The 12,500-nt window shown below is 41.6% G+C and overlaps 1 protein-coding gene across 1 annotated transcript in view; it reads right to left on the bottom strand.

Moving 5' to 3' along the window:
- LOC135112887 (trichohyalin-like) overlaps nt 1-12,500 on the bottom strand; it is a 17,953-nt gene that overhangs the window by 600 nt on the left and 4,853 nt on the right. The window contains exons 11-16 of the mRNA XM_064027831.1: nt 11,300-11,500; nt 10,831-11,022; nt 3,755-4,914; nt 1,618-1,770; nt 700-1,151; nt 1-406 (exon numbers count right to left, since the gene is read on the bottom strand). The exon at nt 1-406 is cut by the window's left edge and continues 53 nt beyond it. Of these exons, the coding sequence (XP_063883901.1) occupies nt 4,765-4,914; nt 10,831-11,022; nt 11,300-11,500 (543 nt within the window). The 3' untranslated portion in view covers nt 1-406; nt 700-1,151; nt 1,618-1,770; nt 3,755-4,764. The remainder of the gene's footprint in view (nt 407-699; nt 1,152-1,617; nt 1,771-3,754; nt 4,915-10,830; nt 11,023-11,299; nt 11,501-12,500) is intronic.

Below are 12,500 nucleotides of genomic sequence, written 5' to 3'. Positions count from 1 at the left end.
TCGAACTTGGCAGAGAGGTGGTCCTTGAAGTGCTGAGCCTTAAGGACCAAGGCAGGTTGGCGGAGTTGTCCTTGATGTTGGTGAAGAGAGCGTTGAGTGCAGAGGCAAGGAAGTTGTTGGACTACAATGTTGATGAATAGGTCTTCAGGGATCTGTGGGGAAGGAAAGGGTTAAGTTAACGTAATAGAGAGAGAGAGAGAGAGAGACAACTTTATATATAGAAAGACGAAAAATATAGTGTAGGACCAAGAGGAGCTTTGCACACAACTGCAGCCCCTCCAGCAGCAGCACCTCTGCCTGGCACAGATGCTCCTCCACACACCTCCACTGGTCCCAGCCATCCCACACCTGTGCCACCAAGAAGCTGACGAAGGCCACCTGGAGCTCTGCCACTAAGCTGTCCGGCCTGCAAGAGTAATCCGAATCACAATTTATTTAATACTGTACGTAATTGTGTGTGTTGCTACTGGTGTTACTAATGCTATTATGCTGGTGTTAAAAAATATACAATAATTACTACTACTATTACTACAATTAGAGAGAGAGAGAGAGAGAGAAGAAAAACAGACAGACAAAGAGAGAGAGAAGATATTGAGAAGAAAAAGATAGAAAAGGAGAAAATAAATATATACTAAAAATTTCATAATAAAGAAAATAAGTACTACTACTACTACTACTACTACTACTACCACTACCCACCATACCAATCAACTTCAAACTGTAGGAAGAGTAAAGACTATATTCTGAGTTCACTAGCCCCCTCTCTGTAGGTTCTGGTGGGGGGCTGGGTGAAACAAAATATAGTCCCTTCCCTCGGCTTCATTTCTGGGAGCTGTGGAGGGGGGGGGTGCTGTGAAGTGGGTGAGGTAATGGGCTGGGGGTCTAATGGGTTTGTGGTGCTGTGTGGGGCTGTTTGTGAGGCTCCTGTGATGTTTGAGAGGCCTGTGGAAGCTGTGTTGCTGTTCTGGTGGTGTATGAAGGCTGTCAGGGGCTGTGGAGGGCTGTGAGGAGGTGGAGAAGCTGCTGAGTGTGTCTGTGTGTCTTGGGAAGATCTGAACCCAGGAGGTGGAGGGGCTGCTGTGTGTGTCTGCGTGTCTTGGAAGATCTGAACCCAGTGACAGGTATTAATTCTGCTGCCGAACAAACTCAACCTGGAAAATAAGGAGAGAATTAATGGTTACTACTACTACTACTACTACTACTACTACTACTACTACTACTACTACTACTACTACTAATAATAATAACAACCTATATATCTGAATTAATGGCTGATAATATAGTAATAATAATCTGTCTGTCTGTCACTATATCCCACATGGGGAGTTAGATCTTGAAAGAGTTAGATCTTGAAAGGTTTTGACATTTTCTGTTAATGAAGGAGTTTTTGGCTAGTTGGAGAACAGACTTGGCATGGTTCCAGACAGAAATATAAAGTGCATGAGATTCCTGTGATGGAAGGCTTAAGTACCTTTTGTGGGCCACCTCTCTATCATGTATAGCACGAGAACAAGCTGTGTTAAACAAAGATCTGGAAGGTTAAAAAACAGTGAGGAATGTACACCTCCATGCCAGACGTTACTAATACGATTACTACTACTATTACCACTTCCACACCTGACAGAGGGATCATCCACTTCAGTTCTGTCTCCTCCACGTGCTGAGTGAGAGAGATCCACTTCTTCCAGGACTCATGTGGATAAGGGCCAAGGAATCTATCCATCTGCTGTAAATTTGAACGGATTCTCTCCACTTCATCCACATTTGGTTCTGTTGGAAGTGAAGAGAGAGAGGGAGAGAGAGAGAGAGAGAGAGAGAGAGAGAGAGAGAGAGAGAGAGAGAGAGAGAGAGAGAGAGAGAGAGAGAGAGAATCATCTTAAACAAAAATAATGAATACACAAAATAAAAAAAATATATATATAAAAAAAATAAATAAATTCATCCACTTACCCACCCTTCTACCCATCCACACACACACACACACACACACACACACTTATTCATCCACTATCCTCATAATGCCTAATAACAACCTCTCTGGGGCGGAAGAAATGAAAGAAACCTGTATGTGGAGCTATGTCCCCTTGGAGGCTGACTGCACTGTGGAGGAGGAGTAGGAGGAGGAGGTGGTGGTGGAGGTGGAGGTGGAGGTGGAGGTGGAGGTAGTGGTGGTGTTTGTAAGGCAGCAATGTATGTAGTTGTATTTCACGGAGTCTCTCTCTCTCTCTCTCTCTCTCTCTCTCTCTCTCTCTCTCTCTCTCTCTCTCTCTCTCTCTCTCTCTCTCTCTCTCCTCTAAACCACTCGCTGACATTCCAAAAGTGTGGCGCCTTCCAGTGCCAGATGCCACCCCACCCCCCTGCTGTGACATGCCTGCTGGGGAGGGTGTGTGGTTAGCTTAGGTTAGGTTAGGTTAGCATGGTTAAGTTAGACTAGGTTAGATTAGGTTAGGTTAGCAAGGTTAGGTTAAGTTAGGCTAGGCTAGGTTAGGTTAGAGATGAAGTTAGGTTAGGTTAAGTTAGGCTAGGCTAGGTTAGGTTAGAGATGAAGTTAGGTTAGGTTAAGTTAGGTTAGCAAGGTTAGGTTAGGTTAGGTCAGGTCAGGAGAAGAGAGGTTTTTGTTAATCCATGACTATCATTAGAGAGAGAGAGAGAGATGAGAGAGAGAGAGAGAGAGAGAGAGAGAGAGAGAGAGAGAGAGAGAGAGAGAGAGAGAGAGAGAGAGAGAGAGAGAGAGAGAGAGAGAGAGAGAGAGAGAGAGAGAGAGAGAGAGAGAGAGAGACCTTGCCACCACAATGTTCACTGATACACTTCCTGCCACTTCAGACTTCATGGCTTTCCTCACAAACGTGTACTCCCGCAGGCCACATCAAGAACTACCTAACCCACTCATTGCAGAATAGTGTCACCATCTGGGCTCCACACACACCCACACACAAACACACACACACACACACCATTAATATATTAGGTGTCACTACAAAATATGGCTTTCAATGGACCTAATGGGGGTTAAGACACATTGTTAAAACACTTAACTATTAATTAAACACTAATGCTGTCAAATTGCTTAAATAACAGAAAACTATGGTGAATATTGCGATAGTGCCATGCAATTCTTCTTAATAAAAGTATCAGACACATCACATCAGTCCCTTTACTTAAAATATACTTAAAATTCGACTCTGCAAACTTGAATAATAAGTAGATAAGTATTATACATTATCACAGGCAGGTAAGGTGACACAAGCATTAATATTTACCCACAATACATCCTACAAGTCATCCACAGCTTTCAACACCCCTATACCAAACAAGACCTGATATTCATTTCTTTCATCGTATATAAGAAAGTGGTTTAATCTCCCATCTTTTCAAATTAAGCCAGACTTTTCATCAGCAGGATCACCCATCACAAGTTTCCCATCCTATTCCTTACCCCAATCCTTCCCTGTTACCTAATATAACCCATACTCTCATATATAAAATGATAGAAGGGTGTTACGCCATGTTCGACCCGCCTACCTGTGGACAGCCAGACAGCCAGACAGACAGACAGACAGACACACATGTTAAATTATCTGGCGGCCTGGTATAGACAGACAGACATGCACATGTTAAATTATCTTGTAATATTAGACTGTGAGGATAAGAATGGCTACTGAGTCTATCTGTGGCCTGTACCCTAGACAAGTGTGTTACAGTCAGTATATCACTGTTTTCACCTCCACAAGTGCTCCACAATTACATGACACACCTGAGTCTCTATACACGCTGTGGAGAGTGCCGGCCAGGTGTGTAGGTAGGCAAAAATATGAATAATCACATCACACAGGCTGCAGGAACCACACTGGAGAGAATGTTTGGGTCTCGGTCTGGGCTTCATCAGCTGATGCAAATGGCGCCGTCTTTCTATGCGTGTCTATGGAATATAAACACGCTCTCTCCATAATTATGGCACAGAGATCTCTACATCATGTCACTACCAAGAGAAGGGACTATCATGACTGTTATGTGGTGTAAGAGAGAGAGAGAGAGAGAGAGAGAGAGAGAGAGAGAGAGAGAGAGAGAGAGAGAGAGAGAGAGAGAGAGAGTTGACCGTAGCCTATGATGTAATACTACACTACTACTACTACTACCAGCTACCAGTCAGTCACTTAGTCAGTCAGTCAGTCAGTCAGTCAGTCAGTCAGTCAGTCAGTCAGTCAGTCACTTAGTCAGTCAGTCAGTCAGTCACTTAGTCAGTCAGTCAGTCAGTCAGTCAGTCAGTCAGTCACTTAGTCAGTCAGTCAGTCAGTCAGTCACTTAGTCAGTCAGTCAGTCAGTCAGTCAGTCAGTCAGTCAGTCACTTAGTCAGTCAGTCAGTCAGTCAGTCAGTCAGTCAGTCAGTCACTTAGTCAGTCAGTCAGTCAGTCAGTCAGTCAGTCAGTCAGTCAGTCAGTCAGTCAGTCAGTTAGCCAGCCAGCCAGCCAGCCAGCCAGTCACTCAAACATGGACATAAATAGTCTGTCTGTCTGTCTGTTTGTCCATCTGTCTATCTACACACACACACACACACACACACACACACACACACACACACACACACACACACACACACACACTCACCTTTAGTCAATCCCAGCAAGTTGTAAGCATCAGAGTGAAGGAAATGCAAGTGTTGTGAGGAGACACCTTCCCCTCTCTCTCTCTCTCTCACACACACACACACACACACACACACAGACTCACCTCAAATTTTGTCTGTAAGTTTATTCATTTTCCACCTCAGTTTTCACCCTCCTCAGCATGAACGGTTTCAAAATGAACACTGTAGTGGCCATGTATTGCATCCCAAACCACCAACAGTGTGTCCCCAGTCTGGCAGGAAATAAAGGTGATGGTACCATGAGACAGGAGTGGGCTGGCCTGGTGTGGCTGCAGAGAGAGAGAGAGAGAGAGAGGGGATGTCATGAGAGTGACTGGTGGAGGTCTTCAAGTGGCACAGGGGACATGACAAGGGGGGTCTGGTGGAGGTCTTCAAGTGGCACAGGGGACATGACAAGGGTGACTAAGAGGGGGTGTGTTGGGAGTCTTCAAGTGGCACAGGGGACATGACCAAGGGTGACTATATACATACATAAATACCTTAAAATTATTGCTATCATTATTATTACTATGCTAACACCAGCCTCAGTTTTTCTTCAGTTCCCCCAAAGACGTGACAGAGTGAGGATGTGGCTTCTGTATCAAGTAATATGGACACACAGACTATTCTCAGCATTGTATCTAACAGGAGAAACACTTTGCTGCATTACTGACAGGAGAAACACTCTTTTAAAAGGCTGTAGTTGAAGTGACGCAGGTTTTCAAGGGTGTTTTTACAGTTGCAGTGATAGATTAACAACATTTCTGCATTACTGACAGGAGAAACACTCTTTTAAAAGGCTGTAGTTGAAGTAATGCATGTTTTCAAGGGTGTTTTTACAGTTGCAGTGACAGATTAACAACATTTCTGCATTACTGACAGAAGAAACAATCTTTTAAAAGGCTTGTAGTTGAAGTGACGCAGGTTTTCAAGTGTTTTTACAGTTGCAGTGACAGATTAACAACATTTCTGCATTACTGACAGGAGAAACACTCTTTTAAAAGGCTGTAATTGAAGTGACACAGGTTTTCAAGGGTGTTTTTACAGTTGCAGTGACAGATTAACAACATTTCTGCATTACTGACAGGAGAAACACTCTTTTAAAAGGCTGTAATTGAAGTGACACAGGTTTTCAAGTGTTTTTTACAGTTGCAGTGACAGATTAACAACATTTCTGCATTACTGACAGGAGAAACACTCTTTTTAAAAGGCTGTAGTTGAAGTGATGCGGGTTTTCAAGGGTGTTTTTACAGTTGCGGTGACAGATTAACAACATTTCTGCATTACTGACAGGAGAAACACTCTTTTAAAAGGCTGTAGTTGAAGTGACACAGGTTTTCAAGTGTTTTTACAGTTGCAGTGACAGATTAACAACATTTCTGCATTACTGACAGGAGAAACACTCTTTTAAAAGGCTGTAATTGAAGTGACACAGGTTTTCAAGGGTGTTTTTACAGTTGCAGTGACAGATTAACAACATTTCTGCATTACTGACAGGAGAAACACTCTTTTAAAAGGCTGTAATAGAAGTGACACAGGTTTTTCAAGTGTTTTTACAGTTGCAGTGACAGATTAACAACATTTCTGCATTACTGACAGGAGAAACACTCTTTTAAAAGGCTGTAGTTGAAGTGATGCGGGTTTTCAAGGGTGTTTTTACAGTTGCGGTGACAGATTAACAACATTTCTGCATTACTGACAGGAGAAACACTCCTTTAAAAGGCTGTAGTTGAAGTGACACAGGTTTTCAAGTGTTTTTACAGTTGCAGTGACAGATTAACAACATTTCTGCATTACTGACAGGAGAAACACTCTTTTAAAAGGCTGTAATTGAAGTGACACAGGTTTTCAAGTGTTTTTACAGTTGCAGTGACAGATTAACAACATTTCTGCATTACTGACAGGAGAAACACTCTTTTAAAAGAGTTCAATGCCTCAAAAACTCAATTCCTCCATCTATCAACTCGACACAATCTTCCAGACAACTATCCCCTCTTCTTCAATGACACTCAACTGTCCCCTCTTCTACACTGAACATCCTCGGTCTGTCCTTTACTTATAATCTGAACTGGAAACTTCACATCTCATCTCTAGCTAAAACGGCTTCTATGAAGTTAGGTGTTCTGAGACGTCTCCGCCAGTTTTTCTCACCCCCCCAGCTGCTAACTCTGTACAAGGGCCTTATCCGTCCATGTATGGAGTATGCTTCACATGTCTGGGGGGGTTCCACTCATACTGCTCTTCTAGACAGGGTGGAATCAAAAGCTTTTCGTCTCATCAACTCCTCTCCTCTAACTGACTGTCTTCAGCCTCTCTCTCACCGCCGCAATGTTGCATCTCTTGCTGTCTTCTACCGCTATTTTCATGCTAACTGCTCTTCTGATCTTGCTAACTGCATGCCTCCCCTCCTTCCGCGGCCTCGCTGCACAAGACTTTCTTCTTTCTCTCACTCCTATTCTGTCCACCTCTCTAACGCAAGAGTTAACCAGTATTCTCAATCATTCATCCCTTTCTCTGGTAAACTCTGGAACTCCTTGCCTGCTTCTGTATTTCCACCTTCCTATGACTTGAATTCCTTCAAGAGGGAGGTTTCAAGACACTTATCCACCAATTTTTGACCACTGCTTTGACCCTTTTAGGGACTGGCATTTCAGTGGGCATTTTTTTTTATTAGATTTTTGTTGCCCTTGGCCAGTATCCTTCCTACATAAAAAAAAAAAAAAAAAAAAAAAAAAAAAAAAAAAAAAGGCTGTAGTTGAAGTGATGCGGGTTTTCAAGGGTGTTTTTACAGTTGCGGTGACAGATTAACAACATTTCTGCATTACTGACAGGAGAAACACTCTTTTAAAAGGCTGTAATTGAAGTGACACAGGTTTTCAAGGGTGTTTTTACAGTTGCAGTGACAGATTAACAACATTTCTGCATTACTGACAGGAGAAACACTCTTTTAAAAGGCTGTAGTTGAAGTGACGCAGGTTTTCAAGTGTTTTTACAGTTGCAGTGACAGATTAACAACATTTCTGCATTACTGACAGGAGAAACACTCTTTTAAAAAGGCTGTAATTGAAGTGACACAGGTTTTCAAGGGTGTTTTTACAGTTGCAGTGACAGATTAACAACATTTCTGCATTACTGACAGGAGAAACACACTTTTGAAAGGCTGTAGTTGAAGTGATGTGGGTTTTCAAGGGTGTTTTTACAGTTGCAGTGACAGATTAACAACATTTCTGCATTACTGACAGGAGAAACACTCTTTTAAAAGGCTGTAGTTGAAGTGACACAGGTTTTCAAGTGTTTTTACAGTTGCAGTGACAGATTAACAACATTTCTGCATTACTGACAGGAGAAACACTCTTTTAAAAGGCTGTAATTGAAGTGACACAGGTTTTCAAGTGTTTTTACAGTTGCAGTGACAGATTAACAACATTTCTGCATTACTGACAGGAGAAACACACTTTTGAAAGGCTGTAGTTGAAGTGATGTGGGTTTTCAAGGGTGTTTTTACAGTTGCAGTGACAGATTAACAACATTTCTGCATTACTGACAGGAGAAACACTCTTTTAAAAGGCTGTAGTTGAAGTGACGCAGGTTTTCAAGTGTTTTTACAGTTGCAGTGACAGATTAACAACATTTCTGCATTACTGACAGGAGAAACACTCTTTTAAAAGGCTGTAATTGAAGTGACACAGGTTTTCAAGGGTGTTTTTACAGTTGCAGTGACAGATTAACAACATTTCTGCATTACTGACAGGAGAAACACTCTTTTAAAAGGCTGTAATTGAAGTGACACAGGTTTTCAAGTGTTTTTACAGTTGCAGTGACAGATTAACAACATTTCTGCATTACTGACAGGAGAAACACTCTTTTGAAAGGCTGTAGTTGAAGTGATGCGGGTTTTCAAGGGTGTTTTTTACAGTTGCGGTGACAGATTAACAACATTTCTGCATTACTGACAGGAGAAACACTCTTTTAAAAGGCTGTAGTTGAAGTGACACAGGTTTTCAAGTGTTTTTTACAGTTGCAGTGACAGATTAACAACATTTCTGCATTACTGACAGGAGAAACACTCTTTTAAAAGGCTGTAATTGAAGTGACACAGGTTTTCAAGTGTTTTTACAGTTGCAGTGACAGATTAACAACATTTCTGCATTACTGACAGGAGAAACACTCTTTTAAAAGGCTGTAGTTGAAGTGATGCGGGTTTTCAAGGGTGTTTTTACAGTTGCGGTGACAGATTAACAACATTTCTGCATTACTGACAGGAGAAACACTCTTTTAAAAGGCTGTAATTGAAGTGACACAGGTTTTCAAGGGTGTTTTTACAGTTGCAGTGACAGATTAACAACATTTCTGCATTACTGACAGGAGAAACACTCTTTTAAAAGGCTGTAGTTGAAGTGACGCAGGTTTTCAAGTGTTTTTACAGTTGCAGTGACAGATTAACAACATTTCTGCATTACTGACAGGAGAAACACTCTTTTAAAAGGCTGTAATTGAAGTGACACAGGTTTTCAAGGGTGTTTTTACAGTTGCAGTGACAGATTAACAACATTTCTGCATTACTGACAGGAGAAACACTCTTTTAAAAGGCTGTAATTGAAGTGACACAGGTTTTCAAGTGTTTTTACAGTTGCAGTGACAGATTAACAACATTTCTGCATTACTGACAGGAGAAACACTCTTTTAAAAGGCTGTAGTTGAAGTGATGCGGGTTTTCAAGGGTGTTTTTACAGTTGCGGTGACAGATTAACAACATTTCTGCATTACTGACAGGAGAAACACTCTTTTAAAAGGCTGTAGTTGAAGTGACACAGGTTTTCAAGTGTTTTTACAGTTGCAGTGACAGATTAACAACATTTCTGCATTACTGACAGGAGAAACACTCTTTTAAAAGGCTGTAATTGAAGTGACACAGGTTTTCAAGTGTTTTTACAGTTGCAGTGACAGATTAACAACATTTCTGCATTACTGACAGGAGAAACACTCTTTTAAAAGGCTGTAGTTGAAGTGATGCGGGTTTTCAAGGGTGTTTTTACAGTTGCGGTGACAGATTAACAACATTTCTGCATTACTGACAGGAGAAACACTCTTTTAAAAGGCTGTAGTTGAAGTGACACAGGTTTTCAAGGGTGTTTTTACAGTTGCAGTGACAGATTAACAACATTTCTGCATTACTGACAGGAGAAACACTCTTTTAAAAGGCTGTAATTGAAGTGACACAGGTTTTCAAGTGTTTTTACAGTTGCAGTGACAGATTAACAACATTTCTGCATTACTGACAGGAGAAACACTCGTTTAAAAGGCTGTAGTTGAAGTGATGCGGGTTTTCAAGGGTGTTTTTACAGTTGCGGTGACAGATTAACAACATTTCTGCATTACTGACAGGAGAAACACTCTTTTAAAAGGCTGTAGTTGAAGTGACAAGGGTTTTCAAGGGTGTTTTTACAGTTGCAGTGACAGATTAACAACATTTCTGCATTACTGACAGGAGAAACACACTTTTGAAAGGCTGTAGTTGAAGTGACACAGGTTTTCAAGAGTGTTTTTACAGTTGCAGTGACAGATTAACAACATTTCTGCATTACTGACAGGAGAAACACTCTTTTAAAAGGCTGTAATTGAAGTGACACAGGTTTTCAAGGGTGTTTTTACAGTTGCAGTGACAGATTAACAACATTTCTGCATTACTGACAGGAGAAACACTCTTTTAAAAGGCTCTAATTGAAGTGATGTGGGTTTTCAAGGGTGTTTTTACAGTTCCAGTGATAGATTAACAATATTTCTGCATTACTGACAGGAGAAACACTCTTTTAAAAGGCTCTAGTTTAAGCGACACAGGTTTTCAAGGGTGTTCATTTCTGCATTAATGACAGGAGAAACACTCTTTTAAAAGGCTCTACTTAAAGTGATGTGGGTTTTCAAGGGTGTTTTTATGGTTCTAGCAACAGATTAACAACATTTCTGCAACAGATTAACAACATTTCTGCATTACTGACAGGAGAAACACTCTTTTAAAATGCAGGTTTTCAAGGGTGTTTTTACGGCTCCAGTGACAGATTAACAACATTTGTGTAGGAGAAACACTCTTGAGAACCCAGCTACCCCTGTGTTTTGCAAGGCCATCCCTGTGGCCTTGCAAAACAGTGACATTGACAAAGCACAGTGATTCAGAAGAGAAAGACACTGGTAAACCTAACCTAACGTACCAAATTCTCTCTTGTGTCTTCATTAACAGTCGTTGAGGCTGTGGAGGCCGTCATGTCGGTGGCAGCAGCAGTAGCAGTGGTGGTGGTGGTGGTGGCGGTGGTGCTCTGCTGTGTCACAAATGAAAACCGTTTTGCTCTTGCCAGTTCAATTTTCAAATTTCTGACTTGTTTCTGCAGTGAGGTGATCTCATTCTGAGAGAGAGAGAGAGGGAGAGGACAATGTGTGAGTGTGTCTGTTGACAGTGAACAGCACTTGGTGAAACACACTCAAAACACACTCAAAACATACCAAAACACTCAAAACACACTCAAAACACACCAAAACACACTCAAAACACTCAAAACACACCCAAACACACCCAAACACACATCAAAACACACTCAAAACACACTCAAAACACACCCAAAACACTCAAAACACACCCAAAACACTCAAAACACACTCAAACACACCCAAACACACTCTTACCTTCAATTCAACATTTTCTTGCAATATCTGTCCACCAACATTTCTCCCTTCCTCCTCCTCTCTTCCTCCTCCTCCTCCTCCTCCTCCTCCTCCTCTTCTTCTGTCACATTCATCTGTTAGAAGCTGAATCCTAATCTTTAAATCTTGAATAACCCTTTCCTTGTCCTGTGCCAAAGCTTTCACCGCTTCTGCAAACTCCATCTATTACCCAAAAAAAGAAAAAAAAATAGTATTAACATAAAAATCCAGTTTAAGGAATTGTAAAGGTCACAAGGTCAGTACAAAGCAAGACAGAGGTCAGGAAGGTCAAGAAACAAGAGATTAAGTTTGAAATGGTTCGGTTTGATACCCAGACACCAAGAAAAGATGTTATTGATATTATTGAAGAGTATAACAATATCACTATTCAAGATATATATATATTTTTTTAAAGATTTATTAAAGTTCATTATTTCATTATTGTTGATATGTTAATGACTGCTATTAATTAAGGAAATAATGATGGAATTAATTAGTCTTGTCAGGGTTCTCTCTGGCTGTGTGTGGCAGTGTCTGGGTGTGTGTGGCAGTGTCTGGGTGTGTGTGGCAGTGTTTGGGTGTGTGTGGCAGTGTCTGGGTGTGTGTGGCAGTGTTTGGGTGTGTGTGGCAGTGTCTGGGTGTGTGTGGCAGTGTCTGGGTGTGTGTGGCAGTGTTTGGGTGTGTGTGGCAGTGTTTGGGTGTGTGTGGCAGTGTTTGGGTGTGTGTGGCAGTGTTTGGGTGTGTGTGGCAGTGTCTGGGTGTGTGTGGCAGTGTTTGGGTGTGTGTGGCAGTGTCTGGGTGTGTGTGGCAGTGTCTGGGTGTGTGTGGCAGTGTCTGGGTGTGTGTGGCAGTGTCTGGGTGTGTGTGGCAGTGTCTGGGTGTGTGTGGCAGTGTCTGGGTGTGTGTGGCAGTGTCTGGGTGTGTGTGGCAGTGTCTGTATTGACTTGATTGAAGGTTCCTGTGGTTTACTCACATCACACTAATTCAAATCAAGTGTTGGTGGTGCAGGTGTGAGCAATAGCCAGGTAGAGAAGGAACACAGTTTTTGGGCATTTTCAGATGTGTAAGTGTGTAATGTGTTGTTTTCAGGTGTGTAAATGTGTTTTTCATGTGTAGATAGCTTGGGTTTGTATTTCTGTGTATTGTGTTGTTTTATGTTGAATTTGTTGTTGTCGTGTTTTGT

The sequence above is a fragment of the Scylla paramamosain genome, chromosome 24 (genome assembly GCF_035594125.1).
Source record: "Scylla paramamosain isolate STU-SP2022 chromosome 24, ASM3559412v1, whole genome shotgun sequence".
In the NCBI taxonomy this organism is placed as follows: domain Eukaryota; kingdom Metazoa; phylum Arthropoda; class Malacostraca; order Decapoda; family Portunidae; genus Scylla; species Scylla paramamosain.
Note: the sequence above shows the minus strand (reverse complement) of the source record. Positions and strands in the feature narration are given on the sequence as shown.